General features: G+C 37.9%; 1 protein-coding gene across 1 annotated transcript; it reads left to right on the top strand.

Moving 5' to 3' along the window:
• The first annotated feature begins 10,128 nt into the window (after positions 1-10,128).
• LOC110918334 lies at positions 10,129-13,179 on the top strand. The gene is made up of 7 exons (XM_022162667.2): positions 10,129-10,511; positions 11,149-11,462; positions 11,545-11,697; positions 11,799-11,891; positions 12,011-12,069; positions 12,680-12,773; positions 12,901-13,179. Exons 1-7 carry the CDS (start codon positions 10,226-10,228, stop codon positions 13,117-13,119), a joined length of 1,218 nt encoding a protein of 405 aa, XP_022018359.1. The 5' UTR covers positions 10,129-10,225; the 3' UTR covers positions 13,120-13,179.
• Positions 13,180-21,525: the final 8,346 nt, after the last annotated feature.

Below are 21,525 nucleotides of genomic sequence, written 5' to 3'. Positions count from 1 at the left end.
AGTGCACGTTGGCACTTGGGTGTGAACACCTAATTACAAAAAAAATTAACATTTAAATAAAAAGTGGGTAGTATATGCATGAGGAGAAAATTCTAATATTAGGGATATACGTGGAAGACTGTTAAGGTGTGTACGTGGGTAATATAGAGTGCCCTCTAAGTTAAAGGATAGTATAAATAGAAAGCCCATATTCATTATCAAAATTTGCTCAATACCTCTTAGTATCAACCTCTCGCTGCTTTGTATTTCTAAAAATTCTAAGGGTATTATACCTATAATAATAATAATACCATTGCCCTGTTTTAAGTGTTTTAACCCTTGACCACTGATACCCTGTCCAAGTGACGTAGGGCCCCGTAACGTATGTCAAGGCTCTGCCTAAATTCGTTGGGGTTCTGTCTCGTGACGTAGGGATAAAGTAGAATTGGGTCACTATACTTAATGTGAGTACACTATATAATTTATTAAATAATCCAGAAGTTGTACCCAAAATATAACAACCTTCCTAAAAACACCCATGACACCCCTACACTTCCTAAAATACATCCCGTATGGGAAAACTAAACCCGAAATATAATATAGCATTGAAAATAATGGGAAACCAGAAAAAGTAAGTTGAGGCGGGCCGCGTAGACCCACCCCAAACTTAACGCGGGCCGTGTAAGAGTGTAACTGGACTCCGCTGAATTCTTTAGTTCATGCGGGCCGCGTAAGGCCACACCCTTAGTTTATGCGGGCCGCGAGGGTCCCAATTGGTGGCGCAGCCCGGTGATGACACGTGTCATCATCGTGGCAAGGCTAGATCATGACCAGGACAAGCTACGCGTTGACCCAGTATTGACGCGGGCCGCGTAAGCCTTGCCTGTTCTTTACGCGGGCCGCGTGGGAACCAGTTTCAGCAACTATATAAGGAACGCATCGGATTTCAATTCAGTTCGTTCATTTCTCAATTCTCAATCACAATTTCTGTAGTAGGCTTATTATACTCGGGTATTATACCCCTAATTAGCAAAGCTCTGCCTCGTTACTATAACCAGGGAATCACAAAGGAAAGCCCTATAATAGCAATGTGAGTTAATCCTATTTTTATATACTCATTTTTGTGAGTAATCTCCTTTTTGTTAACTGTTTTTACAAAACCTTAAATACCTTTCCATGCAAATGACAGTTATTGGGTATTTGTGAAGAATACAATTATAGTGGGTATGTTGGGGTTTTGTATACAAAATTGGTTACTGGTGTGGTAACATCCCATATGTTGAGTATGACCGTACCACTGATGTTAATTGTGATGTCTTGGATACAAATGTAATTGCGGATGTGCCCTCAATACTGCAAATTGGTTTTATTTAAACTTGATTAAACTGGGATTCACTCACCAGTATTTCCTGCTGATAAAATGTTTTTAAACACGTGTTTCAGGTAACTTAGTGTAAAGCCAATAGAAGCCAGCTGGAGAGCACTGAAGGCTTGGAAAAGTGGCAATAAAGTTACCTAAAATAAAATAGGAATTACTCCTATGAAAATGTGTGTACTGCAAACTTGGGTTTTATCCCATGTGTTTAATATTATGAAAATACGGTGGTTTTACTCTGATAAAATATTTCCTAACTACGGTCCTGATGAAAAAATTCCGCTGCCAAATTAGACAAAACACGATACCACCGAAACTGGCTCACGGCCGCCCGCTCCCGAGATAGGGGTCGGGGGTTGTGACATGATATTGCATGCTGGTGCACGTTAAACACGATAGTATGAACTTACGTATCCCTTGCACGTGTTATATGACTGATAGGGTGGTAATTCCCTAAACATTCGTGACTTAAGTTATGTGATGCTCTGTGTTTGCTATTCGAGTTGGGGGAACCATTCGACATGAGTTAGGAGGAGCTGAGATGAGCATGCAAATCACAATATTATTGTGGGTGCACACATAATAATAATGTGGGGTGCATGCGAGTCCCAGTGAGGCTTAACAAGTGAAGGAGGGGTTCCGCTCTGTTAATTGATCAGTGTAAAACGTAACGAACTAATAGGAGTCATAACAGTGATCGTCTCTTACTCAAATGTGACTCTCTCACCTCTCTTTGAATCCTTTTGAAATCGCAATGTTATCGAGTGTTACTTGAACGTCCCTTTGAACGCCTAGCGAACTAAGTAGAATGCTAGGTGCTTGTACGAACGTCCCTGAGTGGATGTTGCAGCGTCCCTGATTGGTTTATACCCCTTTTCTTTCCCCCTCACTCCTCTTTGTTGTTGGAACTCAATATACTCACGTCTCAGACCCTGAAGGGCGGTCACACCTGCAACACTCTGGAGACATACCGTGTTTTACCCAGTCAACTGTAAGAACGATGGGTATAAGGCAACTTATGGGAGCCGACTTTTATGAAACAATCGAAACGTAAACGATGACAATCGACCAGGATGTGGACTGTGTAACTTCCAACACAACGAGTAGCGCCCTGGAACTTAGCACGAAATATGAAGAGATGAACATCGTTGGTGAGGGAATCGTAGGGTTCTGTTTCGAGCAACAACATTAGAAGCAACAACTATCAAGACATCAAGGTACTTGTAATAGTAGCTTACAGTATGGAAATGAAGGTGCCTACGACATGTAATGGTAGTTGACAATTCAAGACGACAACAACCAAGGGAGCGATGACAGTATGATAGAAATCCGTGTGATTGTAACAATGACACCTGCAGTGGTGCTCGCGAAAGGGTATTTAGGATTGACGTGGGCGACGACAGGACCATAACAACATGGTAGCTTGGATGGATAACGAATCGCTTCGGCTCGATTCTGTTTAACCCTGATGCTTCTTGAAACCAAACCTGTTATGAAACCGGCTGATGGCAGGTCAGCGGAAACCGCATATGTTAGTTGGGATGCAAACTCAATATTGCGGGGGACAGACATTCGACACCGGTGTTACCTCTACTATCCTTGGCAGTTATGGCGCAATAGTTAGTGTTGGTGGGATTTTTAGGACATATCGCCCGGACGTACCCTGTGAGAAGAAATTTAGCGTCACTATATGCTCTAAGGTACCAGAGTGGTGAGAAGATCAGCATCATGTCAGTAATGACAGCCTCGAAAGCGCCTATGGAAGGAGGACCTCACTGTATTAGCAACTATACCTAATGATCAGACTAAGTAAGATAGGATCGAGGACCCACCGATTATTGTGACTCATCTCAAGGTGCAATTGGAGGAGCTTTCAGGTCTACTACCACAACTATTAGTCAGAAACTCAGTGATCTCACGATTAGAGGGAGCTCCGAATACTCATACTCTTACCGCCTTACACCAGAAGGGTTGAAAGAACCGTGTAATCTACTACGAGAATTGTTGCATAAGAGTTTGTTGGACCTAATTCTCACTTTGGGAAGCCCCAGTTATATCCGTGAAGGTAAGCCTTTTTGTGTGTACGTACCAATTATCGAGCACCCATCGAGACGACAGTTGAGAACCGTTTGCCGCGGCCATGTATCGAAAACCGATCGACTAGTTACAAGAGACGAGCTTTCATTCGAGAATTAAATTGCGAGCGCATTATTATCAGATGGAAACCCAAAGGGAGAAAGTTCTTAAAGAAGCTTACCAGACGCAATTCGGCCATACAACTTTGCACTCCAAGACCTTTAGAGCGATCATCACACCAGCAGCCTCATAGATCATGTGAACCGACCGTGCTATTGGGTGACATCTTGAACCCTTTTCGGGGGGGAAAGCAACAACATGGACAACTTTTATTCTATTTGGGAGGTCCTGATGGAGGAGCCACATCACGCGAAGTCTTGATAAATGTAGCTTCTGAATTCGAGAGGTACCTTTTGGGTAATGTAATCAACAAAGTGGGAATGCACGTGAATCTCGCTAAGACCCGTTTTCTTAGGAAACTGACCGACACCAAAGGACCCTTCGGGGATGCAGCAACTCCTTGGCCTTGTTAGATACTATCGCAGCTCACTCACCGGATATTCGAAGGTTGCACAGCTTAAATCTCTTTAGAGCAGCAGGGTGCCGCGTTGTGAAAGACAAAACAGCAAGGCGTCTTTTCAGCTTTTGAATTCCAACCCTACAACTCACTGAGAGTCATCTTTACCCGAGGGTGCGGGTGATTCAGTGATATACCACGATGGTCCGAATCAGAGTCCCAGTTACACGCCGACGCAACACGAGAGAATAACGACTCACGTAATGAAATTACAAGGAAGAACTGCATGACACAACTGGTGGCGGAAACCGTGGTCTTTGGAGTTACACGGAGGCATTACTTGGACGGTACCAAATGCGTTACTTAGACCGATCACAAGGGCCTTCCGTGCACTCTGGTTTCGAAAGAGCTAAATCAGTAAATGGCATCATTGGATGGAACTTCTGGGTGGATTACGACTGTGGAACCTGAACGTGTATGGACTTTGCAGCTCGCCATCGACTCTAACCCACCTGACCCAACTTGTTCTGTACAAACTAGGGAACTAACGGGAGAGAATTTTCAAGTTGAGTCCATGCGGGGCATGGAAGGGCAACCTTAGTGAAACGAACGATATTCATTAACTCATAGAACGACTATAAATCTCATTTCACAGCAACGGTAGGGAAGTTGTGGTTAGCAAAACACACCGGCTTCGAAATTCTACTCAACTGGATTTTAAAGAAAGATGTTTGGACATGTAAATCTTGTACTGATGATTGGGCATGAAAACCCGTCTAACAATGTATGGGTATGACTTTTGACTTTGGGAAAAGTCAAGGCGAAGTAAAAGAAACTAGCAACACCTATGTGGAAGATGGGAGCAGACTGCTAGGAATGCTGCCACTAGTCTAATTACAACTCGAAATGGAAACACAAACAGTAACAATCGTTGATCGCTGAATGTGACCAGCACACCTCCTTGCAGTCAAGGGAACTGATGAGTCTTCTCAGCTTGTGAAAATTTCTCTGGAAGAGACGGATTATAGGCATGAAGCGCCAACTCCTACCACCTATTGGACTATACCTAATTTAAGGCGGGCATGGCGCACACCTTTGACTCACGTCTTGCCATGAACATTGCTTATTACAGTAGGACAATCGAACAAAGTGACGAACCATCTGAGCACACGAAGGCATGTTGTAAGTATGTGCATAACTGACCTTAGTAAACGTTTGGGAAGGACACTTATCTTGGGGAGAAGCTCTAATGCGGCTGCACCATGATAGTATGCATACAGCCCATGCTGAGGCATAACCTGGACAGTAACTCTAATCTCCTCGTTGGACTAATGTAGTTGACAACGTAATCGCAGGTCCAGGACTTGAGCTCAAAACTCTCGAACATTGCTTAGATCGAAAATTGTTTGATGGCAGCGCATGAGCGCTAGGAAAGCTGATTAGCTTAGGAAACACTGGGAGTTTGTTGTAGGCAAGCGTGTCATAATCGAAAGCATCACCCTGGGGGGGGGGGTGCGGTATGCTATAGAAAACATGGCAAGCTTACTTTACGACGCGTGAGACGCTCGGATTACTGGAACAAACGGTGACTTGGCTCACAAACTCAGGCTAATTGATGAAACGGGATAACTATCGTAATGGTATGTATGCCTTAGGTTTAAGGCAGTGGTTGCCCGATGAAACCCTGGTGATACCCTTACCGGAATTTGAGGTCATCGGATCAGTTGTATATATCAGGGAATCTATCGAAAACATGGGCTAAGAAGCCAAGGTTCGCTAGCATGAGTCATATGACAATCGTGAGGACTTGTTAAACTTCAATACGTAGACTGAACCAACTCTTGATATCACTGGTGAATTTCGGGACGAAATTTCTTTCAAGTTGGGGAGGATGTGACACCCCAGGAAAACCAGCAAACGATATAACTTACCTAGCTTTAACTTATCTAGCTGCTTTAACTTACCTAGCTTCCTCAGTGAGTGCGTACCAAATTTCGGGACGAAATTTCTTTTTAGTTGGGGATACTGTGACAACTCGTAATTCTGAACCTATCGTTGTGTAACGTTTATGAGCATGACACGACTACATGAACTTGATTGACTAAGCGAATGATTATTGAATATTATGTGATAGGCGTTTTTAATGAATGTATACATGACATGTTATGTGTATGAATATATGTTACATGAACTCGAACCGCACAACATGAATGAAACGCACAACACCCACCCGATCGCACAAGTCTTTTGGGCCACTCTTGTAATCGGACCATAAGGGCAGCCCATATGTGGGTTCGGCCCATTCTCTTATTATTATACGTATACAAACAATCCTCCTTAGAGCTTTGCTTTCTCATTTGTTACAACAACACAACACACACAAAAACCCTAGTTCGATTTCTCTCCTCTCTCTCTCTAAGCCGACGGCTATCCGGAATCCGCTCGAAGTCCTTGTGACCCCTACCTTGCATTCGGTTAGTATACGGTTTTTATTGTTTGACTTTGATTGTTGTTATAGCTTGATCGAATGATTATATGGCTAAGTGATTGATCTTGTTTCGTTTGAAGTAGAATAGGGTAGTAACCGGTTATGTTTATGATAATCTTGGAATGATATCGGATGAATGTCAATATAACTATTAATGGTAATGTAATCGGCCTACATGATGTTTTATATATATGTAATGGGATGTCTTGCAAGTAATCGATTAGATATAAGTTGTTTGAATGGTGTTAAGGTAATTGTAAACCGTATGCTTGTTAATCGATTATATGTTTGTGTTAATCGGGATTCATACTATGATCAGATTCGGATTGTTAGCTTGATGATGTGCTAGTAAAGTGAGTTACGTTGATCGGCTACAGGTTCATATAAATCGGATAGTTTGAATGTTTAAGTTGTTCACGGATGGTTTGATTAGAGTTCATGAGGAGTTGATTGAAATATACTTGTTTGATCGATTTAGGGTCTAGATGGAAACTGTTAATTGTGATTGATTGTTTATGGTAAATTTGGAAATCATTCAATTATTGTAACCGATTGCATAGAATTCGGAAATTAAAACCAATCACACAAGTTGGTCGATCGCACAAGAATGAACACACGAATCCAATCGCACAAGACTCTTAGTCGCATAAGATCAGATCGTATAATATCTGATCTGATCGCACAATAAGTTCAGCCGCACAAGAGATCCTCAGTCGCACATGAACTGTTGGATCGCACAAGTTGAGCTGTTTGTTAACTGTTGGGCCGGGTGCATATTTGGGCTGGGCTAGTGGATCGCACAACATAAAGGCTAGTCGCACAAGTCTTGGGCTGGTAGTTAACTGGGCCTTAGACACTATTGGATCGCACAAGGGTATTCGGGTCGCACAAGACATGTGGGCCTGGACGCCTGGGCCGCACCACTCAATGTTTATTCTGGTTGGACTGTTATGTGATACGTGTATATAGACTTGCATCTTAGTTCATATGTCTTGAAATGTGAAGCTTGTAATATGAATCTGTGAACATGCGAAACACCTGATATGTGTTAGTGGATGAGTTACATGGAGCACAATGCGATAATTATGTGATAGTATAGCATATGTTACTGCTGGATGTCATGAACGACTGTTATGATTCAAATGATGATATGTGCACACTACTTGTGAATGTGGAATACGTAATACATGTATATACAAAACTGACTGTCTTTGGTAATCACATTAGGATTGGGTTGATTAATGTGGAACAAATAACTTTACATACCGAGCAATCACAGGTGAGTTCATTGCATTTTTCTCAAGCATGCGTCCCGGTGGTTTGGGACAACTGGTAAACATTTGGAAGGGAAACATTGGGTAAATAACTTAATCGGTTTTGGTTATTGCCTGGAGGGCAATGGGGGTAATTAGTTGATAGCGCTATTAGGTGGGAAACCTCACACCGGGCCGTAAGGACGGGCGTGAACTAATTATCTGGGTATGGCTATGGTTGTTAGAGGCACACTCCTCGGATACATATGGGCACACTCCCTAGGGCATCTAACGATGGCAACATAGCAAACAGTCGTTAAGGGGTAACCACTCCCCGGATACACATGGGCACACTCCCTAGGGTATCTAACATGAGCAACATCGTAACGCAACATTGAATCGCATTAACATACATCTGGTAACCAAACACGTTAACAAAACCTTGAACTCACCAGCGTAATCTGACACACTTGTTTGCATGCTTGTAGGTCGTTAACCTTGGGACATGGACTTGCTATCTGGAAGTGCTGGAGTGGTCATGGATCGAGGCTTTCGGATTATCTTATAATGATACCTTGGTTTAAGTGTTATTACGAAACAATTGCTGAACAAATTATTATATGCTTCCGCTACACAACATTTTGGGAATGGATATCATGTTGACATTTCATTTCAGTAATTAATGACATGTTTTATTTAAGTAAATACCATTGGTTCAATGTGATTGGTGGCTCGAACTCTGATGCGTAACACGCCTCGCGGGGTTTCCGCAGGTGAAATTTTGGGGGGTGTTACAGAAACCCCTATTAGAATCTTACCACACAAGCGGGATCGACGTAGAAAGAAAGTTCAAAGTTGGGAATGTTTTTAAACGCTTTTGAATTGGGATTAATCTCTACCAACAAATGAAAGTTGAGATTACTAAAATTCAATAACCTTATCTTTTATACATCTAAATTTTTGTTTTTACTTTTTAATTTAGGGACCATTTAGCTACACTATACTAACTTCACTAATGGGTGAACCTTGCCCATGCCCAAATTTATATCCTAAATCATCATAAATGTTTCGGGTTTTATTAACTTGTAAAATTCGGATTTGTTTATCATCCTTGTTTTAAAGTAGCGGTGTAAATGAGTCATACCTAAGCTCGTTTATGCTCGAGCACGGTTCGTTTATTACGTATTAACTATTTTATTTATATATTTTTACAATTATTTACATATATACGTACGTATACACACATGCGGATGATAAAATGAAAACCCACTGTTATTAAGAAAACTTGAGATCACCCTATGTATTAATCGCTAGTCGGCCAGTAACTGAGTAATTTTTCGTTAATCGGTCCATTAATCGCTAGTCGGGCCTAGTTGGACCTAGTCGGCCAGCCAAAAATCGGTATAATCTGGCCAGATTCCAACAAAAAACCTGTATATTCCGGTTAAAACCTCTAAATTCCGGCCAATTTCCTACCAAACCATGTGAATTCTAAGGCTACAACCATTGGTGACCAAAATCTTGGTTGGTTGGTCAAAAAGTAAAAAATAAAATAAAAAAAATCATTTAAAACTAACGACCAAGTTGGTGTGTCAACTTTGGTTGATGATTTTTTTATTATTTTAAAAATGACACATGTTGGCTATTGAGTGGTTCTTTTATAATTATGTTTTTCATTTTTGTTTTATAACAATTAATTCTAGCTAAAACATTATTTTCTTTAATAACTTTTTAATATTTAATTATTAAAAAAAAACTAAAAACATAGTGTTGTTTAACTTTTTTCTGTGAACATATCGATATAAATTTTATCAAAAACTGAGTTCCTTCAAAAATATATATTTTTTTAATTATTTTTTTTTTATAAAAATGCATATATCTTTGTTTTCCACATGTATTGATCTTACTGGTTCGTTAGATTTTTTTTCGATAACTTTATTAACTATGTTTGATGAATGTATGTGTTTTTTTATTAAAAGATTTCTTATATTGTTGTTATCTATTTTGCTTTTAAAACAAATCGGTTTCAAATGAAAATATTAATTGTAATTATTTTTAACACATTTATAGATAAATAATAAGCATAAAAATATATATTTAATAAAAAATGTTATAAAGGTTGGGTTGTGAATGTGAGTAGAAGGTTGAGGTAGGTTGGGTTGTGTATGTGGAAGAGAGAGAAATTAGTTTTTTATTATAAGGTTGGGTTGGAGAAGGTTATGGATGGAGATAGCCTAACAATTAATTTTGTATACTTAAAAAATAAGTTGAAAAAAGAGTTAAAACATAGCTACTAAAAATATTTACATATAAAAATATGTATATGCATACATAAAACTAAGAGTTACATATAAAAAAACCGATCCTATTAATCACGAGTAGTTGCTAATTCTCACCGACTCGACTAGCGAGTTCTCGATCAAACGTATACAACTGATTTTCAAAGGCTTGAAAGATAACACGTGGAATAGAAGAACCACCCATATCTTCATCCATGGAAGCAAAATCTCTCCGACATAACTCTCACACACCATGCCATGGCGTCTTCTATGACACAATATCCATTTTTATCCAACATATTAATCAAACCCTCAACTGAAACAACTCACAGAAGAAACATCACTTTGATCAGGGCCCTCAAAGATGATGACTCACAGCAACCAGACCCAGTTAAGCTCGCTCTAGCCAGAGCCAAAGCCTACAAGAAATCAATCCAATCAAACCCTACTCCCAAAATTGCTCAAGATCCAGACCCTGTTTCTAAAAATTCAGAATTTGGCCAAAACAAAGATGGGTCAATCTCCATTGAGGACAAAGATAAAGGTTTGTGCAATAAAGGCTATATCTTGATTGGATGTGATTACTGATTAGGGGTGTTCTTCAGTTGTTTTTTTCGAGTCGGGTTGTTTGGGTTTTTGGGCCGGAAAAGTGACCCGATAACTGTAAAAGTTTGGGTTGGTCTGGTTCGGATTATACGGGTTCGGGTGGGGTTATTCAATTTTCGGGTTTAGATGTAAAAAATGAAAAAAATACTATCTTTTTTTACAAAATATCATCAAAATTAATATTGCTACCAAAAAATTATCATCAAGATTCAAACATTCATTTGACAATATAATATGATAATATTCAAAAATACCCGAAACTTAACTTTTGGGTTTCGGGGGGGGGGGGGGGGGGCGAGAAAAAGTGACCTGATAACTGACCCAACTTACCCATATAAGGTTGGGGTTGGTCAGGTTCAGGCTTTTTTGGTATTCTCTAATTCGGGTTTGGGTGGCTTCGGATTCAGTCGGTTTTGGATTTTGGGTAAAAATGGACAACCCTAGATGTGATGATTGTTAGTTCTGTTACAGTTCTGGTGTTGCAACTGTTTAGTTTCCTCTTAAATTCCTGTACTTTTGCTTGTTTATTTTCATGGATTATTATGTGAACTATTGATTAAAACTTTGTGCTATAGGATTTGAGGAAGTGAATGAATTTGAGGTAATTGATAAGAAGGATGAGCCCAAAGTTTCAGCAATTGACTTTGTGGGCTTAGGGTTTGCGGACAAGAAAGAAGGCAGGGGATTGCCAGCTGGCTTGATTCCAATAAGTGATCCTTTTCCATCAGGGGATTTGCCTGATGTGGAAATCATTGTTGGGGATACAAGCAAATTTGGAAAGGAAAAAACCTCGAATTCGAATGCGACCACGGAAGATGAGACCGAACTTTACAAGCCCAAAGTGTCTACATGGGGAGTTTTCCCTAGACCGAATAACATTTCCAAAACGGTAAGATGTTGTTCGTGTTTCGTTGTGAGTTAAGTAGATGAGGAGTAGTTATGTTCTAATATTGTACTAAATATTATTTCAGTACGGTGGCGGGAAAACTATTCGACCCGGAGAGGTGCTCGAAACAGCAGAATCCAAGGCTGCAAAACAGGCACGCACACGGCAAATGATTGCTGCATATAACCGGCAGATGGGTTTACTTATCGATCCTAAGTTGAAAGCTGAATGTGAGAAGGTGTGCTTGAAACTTGATGGTACCGTTTTCACATGTAACCTTTTCATTTTGTTTAATATAACTGCATAATCTGTTCTTAGCATTTCTATCAACATATATAGGATTTGAAGGATGGTGATTATTTAATGGAGATGGGTAAGCTCAAGGATGCAATCCCCTTTTATGAAAAGGTTATGGGTAACTTGGTATACCAGGTAGTGTTTCTTAAAAACGGTCTTAAAAATGGTCTTTTTAGTAGCCGTCAACATGACAAAATTAACTTGGTGATTAGCGCGTTGTGGTTTTTCATCGATGAGTGATATGATTCATGCAGAGTGAACTTCATGGTTTAGCTGCATTGCAATGGTCTATTTGTCAAGACTCCCTCAACAGGTTTAGACTTGCTATTATTGCTACTTAGTTATCATGCAGATGGCAAATTGGTAAATTTAGTATATTTAAGGAATTTATTTAAAAGGTAACATTCCAACTAATATGGGAAATTTCAAATCAAAATTGTTACTGAGTAAAATGCCATTTTTGTCCCTGAGGTTTGGCCAGTTTTGCGACTTTCGTCCATGAGGTTTGTTTTTCCGCATTTGGATCCAAAATGCTTCAAATCTTGTCATTTTCATCTGGCTTGTTAACTCCATCCATTTTCCTCCGTTAAGTCAGGGGTAATTCCGTCTTTTTTGTTAACTTAAAGGGCAATTCGGTCTTTTTTAGGGGTATTCGGTCTTTTAACATATAGTGAAAAAGACTGAATTGCCCTTTAAGTTAACAAAAAAGGGAAGTATCCTTAACTTAACGGAGAAAAATGGATGAAGTTAATGAGCCGGATGAAATGGCAGGATATGAAACCTTTTGGATCCAGATGCGGAAAAACAAACATTTGGATGAAAGTCGCAAAACTAGCCAAACCTCAGGACGAAATTGGCACTTTACACGTTATTTTATATATTTTTGTCAGAATCAGATATTTATTTTTTTCCCGTGCTGACAGATCCAATGAAGCTCGCGCTATGTATGAGAAGCTGCAGTCTCACCCAAATGTGGGCGTGAGCAAGAAAGCGCGACAGTTTGTGTTCAGCTTCCAGGTAAATGAATGTCTTCAAAGTTTTTTTTTTTTTTTTTTTTTTTATTATTATAAGTGTATTACAAATTCAGCTAAATAATAGCAAGACTGTTAATTTGACTGTCTAAAGTCAAAACTGTGAATTTCAGGCAATGGAGATGCTGAAGGTGACAAGCTCGAGTGTTTCTAAACGTAAAACAGGGTACCAGAACTTCTTCGATGCATTTGTTGAAAACAAGAACAATCTGTCCGCAAATGAAATCGAAGGCGAAGATGATGCAGTTACTCAAGCTTTACCATATGTGATCTTTCTTGTTTCTCCAATTTTTATGATACTGGTAATTGCTGTACAAAAAAGGCTATTATGAGTCATGAAACATTTGTAAATGAAACTGCATACCGCCCTTCAAAATGTTTTTGCTCAACAATAACTCCTCTAATTACCTGTTTTGGAGTAGAGATCTCTATGAATACAAACATCGAGACTGTTAAAACTGCCGAGAGGATAGAGAACGTTGTAGTAAGATGAAACGGTAGGATCAAGACTGGAAGCAGCTTCACTGTCAGAGTGAATGTCTGCCAAGTTTTGGTCCCGATACATTATAACTAGGGCTACTTATGAACCTCAAGTTCAGTTATGTTAGAATTATAAACTTAGTTATACTTATTTTAGTTATGTAATTATCGATAAGTGAACATGTTAGATATGATAAGTTAATTATATGTAATAAGCGGGTGTTTAGCGGGAACCGAATTTCAAATAACTGCTACAGCAGTTACCCGCCAAAACACAACCGCCATATCTTATGGTATTTATGTAGACTGCAGGCAAATGTTGTTGGCATCAAGACAATTTCCGTTAATCAAATTGTCCACTTTTATCCTTTCTTTCGAATCACACTGCATTCCCTGCATCAACCATGTCTGCAAATGAAGTTCATATATCCGCTGCACTTACAAGTTCTTATGATCAAGACAAACTTGATTTGGATTTCCAACATAGTGGTATCAGAGCCACGGAAAGACATGATGCAGAGATGAAACCGACCAACACCTTAATGCCCTGCCAACACTGCATCGATGAAAAGAATGAAAGAAAACGACGAACACGACGAGAACGGTTGTGTTATTATTGTCACTTGCCCGGTCATCAGATTTACACTTGTAAATCCAAAGAAAATGATGAGGAATCACAACTCATTCGGCAAGCAATCAACAACGGAATAAGAACCCAGAGAGAAGAAGTTCATTGCCGAGAAGAAATGATAGTTACGGGTACCGACGGCGGACAATGGAAGGATATCTGGTATGTTAATCCAACGTTTTGTCATCATTTTGTGAACAACATAGATGTCTTTAAGAGAGTGAAACACATCATGGGGGTAGAAACACGATCCGGAATGAATAACTTCTTATTCATCCGAGGAGTGGGGATAGCCGAAGTAAAAATGGGGAATGAAACACTAAGCGTTCCTAGTGTTTTCTATTCACCGGACATTAACCGAAATGTTCTAAGTTTAGAACAATTAACGTTACAAGGTTTTACAGTCCGGAGAACCGGTGATACATGCAAAATATTCCCCATGTTCTCATCTCCGGTGATGAACACTAAAAATGAAGTGACGGGGTTAACAAAAGAGGAAGAGTTGGGGATAAAGGAGAAAGAAAGGTTGCAAAACATGTGTGGGATAGATGATGAATTCAAAAACGACTATTTGAATTCATATTTCGAAACCCTCAACGTCTCGGATGAAACCGAGATTGATTGGAATCTAATGATTTTAAAATCATTGGAGTTTCATGAGTTTAATGATTGTAAAGCAGTGATTAGTATGCTAGATGATCGCGAATACGTATTCAAATATAAATATGAACTGAGTAAGAAGTTCGAAGAAATGGTTAAATGGTTTCTAAATGAATACTTGGGAATCACTCATAGACCATTCCCTCCTTGCACCAAAGACAGTCATAAGATAGATCTACTGGATCTGTATACATTAGTCGATAAGGATGGAGGATATCGTGAAGTAACAACAGAAAATTTATGGCCAATCATTGCTAAAGATATGGGGTTTGAATACAAAGATGGTGATTTCATTCGTATAGTTTATGCTATGTACTTAGACACCCTAGAATACTACTACAAATTCAAGAAGGTTCAACAGAGAGTGCATGATAAAAGAATGGTGAGTGAAGAGGATGAAGTCTCAAGAGGGGATCTCAAGAAGACAAACAGCCTGGGAGGCGGCCGACATGATGCTGCAGAAGAAGTGCACAATGAAATGGAACCAAAACAAGTAGCGTTTTATGCAGGTGTGAGGGACGACAACTGGAATCAAATGAAGAAACGAAAGAGATTCAATTTCAATCAAGCAAGATGGGCCGTTGAGGAAGCAAACCGAAGCGTGATCAAACAAGCTCATAAGCATAACCAAGTTTAGAGGGGTTATGTTAGAATTATAAACTTAGTTATACTTATTTTAGTTATGTAATTATCGATAAGTGAACATGTTAGATATGATAAGTTAATTATATGTAATAAGCGGGTGTTTAGCGGGAACCGAATTTCAAATAACTGCTACAGCAGTTACCCGCCAAAACACAACCGCCATATCTTATGGTATTTATGTAGACTGCCGGCAAATGTTGTTGGCATCAAGACAATTTCCGTTAATCAAATTGTCCACTTTTATCCTTTCTTTCGAATCACACTGCATTCCCTGCATCAACCATGTCTGCAAATGAAGTTCATATATCCGCTGCACTTACAAGTTCTTATGATCAAGACAAACTTGATTTGGATTTCCAACAAGTTACTCATGAATTTGTAGCAACATTTGGCGTCAACCGCAACCAAAAGTTCATCGTACTCCGACTGAACGTCTAGTGCAACCGCAACCAAAAGTTCATCGTACTCCGACTGAACGTCTAGTGCAACTTGCAACGTTGTTATCGCATGTGTATGCAACGTTGTTTTCGCTTTGGAATATATTGGAATGATGGGATACATTGGTTGAAGAGTGTGAATGGAAGCTGTTTGCTTTTCGCATTCGACGTAGAGAGACTTGTTTTAACAAGCATACAAACCGCCGAATACATCAACGGGTTACAAGTTGTTCGAGTCTAGAGGTTGTTTGCTTCTTGCTAATATCCATTCCCAACATTTGAATGTTTATGAGATGAGCTATGGGTATTCTGGATGGTCTATGAGCTATATAAACTATAACCTAAAGTTAAATGAAAAACTACGAATGTAAAAGCATATACAAGTTTTTGATTGCAGTAAATTCTTTTATGTTATATACAAGTTTTTGATGCCAGTAAATTCTTTTATGTTTTATATAGTACTAGGTTAGAACCCCGTGTATTACACGGATTGATTAAATATATTTTTATATAATAAAAAAGTTACATCTTTAATTACCCGTGTATAACATGAGTTGAATAAGCACGTGTACTACACGGTTTGAATAAATATAATGTAATCGGTTAACACACAGAGTCAAAATACGTTTTTGGTAAAAAGAACTTTGATATACTATTTACATATTAGAACATTTTACTCTGTTTTTTTATTTTTCTATTATTAGGTTATAAACTTTTGTATTACAAAAGACCATTAAATTCACTTATTTCTTCTTTCCCCATTCATGACCCAATGCTTTGTACCTAAATATTAGTTTTTATTCTTCCCTACTTAATACATGTTATCTCAATCAAATAATCAAAACTAAAGAGGAAAACAATTACAAAGTACTTTTCAATTTGAATTCACATACAGAAATAACATGAGGCTATCAACCTGCAAATATGGCTTGTTTGGCATTTAGTCAGCGAAACGCGGGCTGGATCTCTCCTCTAAGTGGATTTGATAGCTCGGAATGAAAAAGGGCTTGCTCCATGTGAATAGCCCCATAAATTTAAGAGATCCAATTGTGTTTGGACTAATCTCCAATGAAAAGAGAGGCAATTTTGCTTGGGTTTCAGGCAATTTTGTGTTTGCACCACATCCCCATTCCATTTTGCGAGTCAGTTGATATCGGTCATCAAACGATAGTGGGATCCTCACATGTTAGGCATGTGAGGGAAATAAACTGAGATAATTAACTTGGTTAGTCATAAAGGATTAAACTAGCAACAAAATAAACTTAAAGGATGTTTTTAGCAAGTTTTAAACATTAAGGCTGGAACCTGCAAGTTTGAGTAAACATAAAGGAAGTTTTGTGCAATTTACTCGTAAAATAATAAACAAAAGATAAGTATAAAGATTATATTAGAAGATAAATATAAATATAGAGATATAGTTATAGATAAACGTCGACTTAAAATATGTGATAACTTGATAAATTATTTTAAAACTTGTAATTTTTAAAATAAAAATAAATATAAATATATGGCAAGAAAACTAAAAAATAGATGTCTCTCGTATCGACACGTGTCCATTAATTGGTTTCTTTTATTATGTGTACTACGGTAAGACCCGTGTGCAAACATGGGTCGTTTCTTAGAAAACCATGCATAGCCCATATTGACAGAGAGTAAAAAAAATAATTAGTGCAGACTTATAAAAGAGATATATACTAATGGTCAATAGGTTTATTAGAAAACCATGCATAACATATATTGACAGAGAGTAAAAAAATAATTACTGCCGACTTACAAAATTGATATAAATTAATGATCAATAGCTTTATTCAACAGCAATTTCATTATGTTGAGAGCAAACTACTTTACAAAATTACTTTAATGATAGGGTGACTTAAGATTTTGTAAAAAAGTTTGTTTTTGTACTACTTTACAAATTGAACAGATATTGAGTTATTCAAAGTTCTGTTGAATACTAAATGAGATGTTGACCAAAATTGAAACAAATGTTGACCAAAAGTTAATCAGATGTTGACCAATAGTCAATCAGATGTTGACCTTAAACAGATGTTTCATTTAATGCCACAGATCTGTTTATGGCCAAACATCTGTTTAAGTCCAAATATCAGATATAGAAGGCCAAACATCTGTTTAAGACAAAACATCTGTTTATGACCAAACATCTGTTTAAGCACAAACATCTATTTCTTAGAAAACCATGCATAGCCCATATTGACAGAGAGTAAAAAAATAATTAGTGCAGACTTATATAATTAATATACACTAATGGTCAATAGGTTTATTGAACAACAATTCCATTATGTTGATAGCAAACTACTGTTGTCTATTAACTGTTAAAAACCTCTGTTGCTTTCGAACAGACTTTACTAAAAAAATTTATCCATTGTCTACAACAGAACTTGCCAGATGGATAGATAGTAAACAGATATGCATGTTAGTCAACCTATGTTAAAAAGGTCAGTCAACAGAAATTACAAAGGTTGGTAAACAGATGTTAAGAGAATAATGTCATTAACAAAGAATTTAGTACTCTCATTAAAAATGAGAGCTGCAAACACGAGTCGTTTCTTAGACAACCATGCATAACACATATTAATAGAACATATAGATACGTGCATAGATATTGTACCAAAACGTGTTATCTATTATACCTAAAAGACAACTATAAACATAGATTATCGGTTAATATATCAATTACATACAATTTAACTGTTTACCCAAAAAGACAATATAAACTGTTTATAGACATACGTACTTCATAGAATTTGAATACAACTTAAAGTTCAACAAACGTTAACTACAAAAACACAATCACCTGCCTCAATAACTTTCAGCAAAACTAAATCAAGGAATCAGCAGATTTTAGAAATCGGCTTTTCTTTATTCTCTCATCAACATTTCCCGGATTTGCCCTTTGAATTGGAGCTCAAATGTCACACCCCGATTTCCACGTGTCTCACCGGTGGGCCCGATGGGGGAGTATCGTGACGTCATGGTTGGTAACGTAATAGTCAAACAACACAATATTAATATGCACAGCGGAAGCAATTGAGAAAATATAATACAACCGAATTTATTATTGTAATATCAAATGTCACAATATTCGGAAGTTTATCCACACTAGGATCGAATATAAAATGGCAACAATAGTTCAACAGACGTTAGGCATCTTAAGCTTGCGAGACTTCTATTGATGCTAAGGAGAAATATCCAGCCAATTACGTATAGTACCTGCATTTAGCCTTTTTGGAAAATACGTCAGTTTACACTGGTAAATACAATTAACCGACTCATTTTGAAAAATGATTGAAAATTGGTTTGGATGCACGTGGCACAAAATATCTTTTATCATTTGATTAAAATGCACAGAGGCAAAATTAATCTTTTTAACTTGGGAGAATTATTTAATATTATAATCTTGTTAACGTATTACATGTTTCTTGTGCATTCAGTAGCCCGGATCTTGTCCGGGTTAAGGATTAATAGACACACCACATAGCATATAACCGTGGCGGGTAACCAACGGCTATACCTTTATAATTACGGACATAATGCCGGGTGTACGCCTACACCCGAATGTCAAGGTCGTGGCCATTTCGTAAAATGCTGCCAAGGATATCCGGGACATGGTCATTAACCCCCCAAAGGCTTTAAGTAACAAAACTGTTTAAACGAGCCGATCAAATTTATTCAATTACCCACTCAACGGTGGAGAATTTGATGCCCGATCAAGCGGTATGCTATATACCGTAACCCAAGCCCGTATAACGGAAAATAAGTTAAAAGTATTTACCTGAGCAATGTATAAATCACAATAAGTAAAATGCACGTAGCTTTTACTGGTACTCCTAATCTGGAACGAAGGTTTTATAATAACCTATTAGAATCCTAACGGGTCTTTAATTAAGCTTAAGCTTAGACCGGCTAGTTTCAAAGATACGGTTCGTACGCACGATTAAGCGAAGACAGGATAGAATGTGATTTAGACCCGACAAGTTTGAAGACTTGTTTAATATGGGTTTATTATTCTCATTCTGGATTTTGAGATAAAACCGTTAAGGTTTGACCCGTCTCGGCTAATTTATGTAAACTTGTTACATAACCCGAACCGTACGCGTAATAAGCGTGACGGGTATTCATGAGAGCTACAGACAGGTCCCCTAAGTTAATTATGCCTCAAATGTGTTGTGACATCAGTAAGATGCCTTTCATTATGCCCGAAACGTGTTTAAACACAAACTAGGCCCCGTAGGGGTAGTTTGGTCATTTAAAAGTTTATAAAAGAGTTTAAGTAACAACCTGAGTTACAGGTCTGATGTAATCAGCAATAATACATAATTTGCTAATTTATATCAGTAGGTTAAAGCATATATGTGAAATTTATCAAATTTAACCAAACTACGCCCCGTAGGGGTATTTTAGTAATTTCACATAAGCCAAAAAGCTCAAAACTGGAGTCTGAGTTTATCAACCTTCGCTTACTGTTAAAATATTATAATTTGCCTCTTATATCAATAGGTATCAACCCGGGTATGTCCAATATAATTTTGTTACATACTTTGCGTTAAAAACGCTTAATAAGGCGATTAAAGGCCATTTCCGGGTTCGATACTTAAATCTGATATTTTTATATTCCCAGAAGGCTTAAAATAATCTATTTATCATATGTGATCAGTAGCAAAAGGTTTGAAGTCGTTTAGATATGTAAAACTCATTTTATGGTCCGTAAGGGCAGAACCGACAAGTACCGGATTAAGCCTACGACTATGAGTTATGCTCAGCCTAAAATTAATTAAAAATCTTTAAAAATCCCAAAATAATATATTACATCAGTGGGTAAAAGATTTGATATCAAAAAGTATGTTTAAGTAGGCTATACGCTAAATACGCCGTTTAATTAACATAGAGCCTTAATTTTACGCTAACGAGCATAACTCTTAATCTACACCTCAAACTGATGTCAAACTTTGCATACAAGTTTATATATCAGGAATTAAAGTTTCTACTCTTTTACATTTCCAAAAATCACGTTTTAAGGTAATAAGGGCATAATGGTCAACATATGAGCAATTAACGGAATCATGCGTAATAATCGGTTAACTAATGAACCATTGTGTATAATCACAGAGGGTTATACTAGCATGTAACCGGGTCCAAATAAAGCTCTAAGGCATTTTTAAAACATACCATAATGGGTCAGAACTGAAAGTCAAAGTGAAAGTCAAACTATGTGACTTTCGGTTCTGAACCGGGTCTTTATAGTAAATTGTCGGGTTGAACATGTTTATACATGTCCTTACACTAATTACCAAGTTATATTAATGACAAAACAGGTTATAAGTGTTCTTCATTGTTAATCATGCATAATCGCATTTTAAACTTTCTGTTGACTTTTTAATTACACGTTTGACCCGACTTTTGACCTAGTTAGAGTGGTGATCAGGGGGAACCCTCTTAAGGGTTTATTACCCACATAAATACCAATTTATAACTATTTTTAATTCGAGATATGACTGAGTCATTGATGACTAATCTCGAAGTCAAACCGAAATTACGACGGTTTGACTTTTAGCTAAATAACTAAGCTAAACTCAATTTAGAAAGGATTAGAACACTTACTGAAGTCCTAAGCTTGATTAGGGAACACTTGAGAGGAAGTTGAGCTCCAGAAGTGGTCCTCAAATGCAGATGAAGGTGTGAAGAAAGTGTTGCAAGTTCATGGCCTTATATAGTGGATTTAAGCACCACAATTGATTGACAACAGGGTCTAGCACACACCACAACTGATCAACACTTGTTTCTAGTGTTTAGGGGGTGTTTTAGGGGTCAAGGGATGTGGAGAATCGAGTAGATTGCACTCAGCAGGCAACAACCCATTTAATTCGGAG

Source organism: Helianthus annuus, chromosome 16 (assembly GCF_002127325.2).
Source record: "Helianthus annuus cultivar XRQ/B chromosome 16, HanXRQr2.0-SUNRISE, whole genome shotgun sequence".
NCBI lineage: Eukaryota > Viridiplantae > Streptophyta > Magnoliopsida > Asterales > Asteraceae > Helianthus > Helianthus annuus.
Note: the sequence above shows the minus strand (reverse complement) of the source record. Positions and strands in the feature narration are given on the sequence as shown.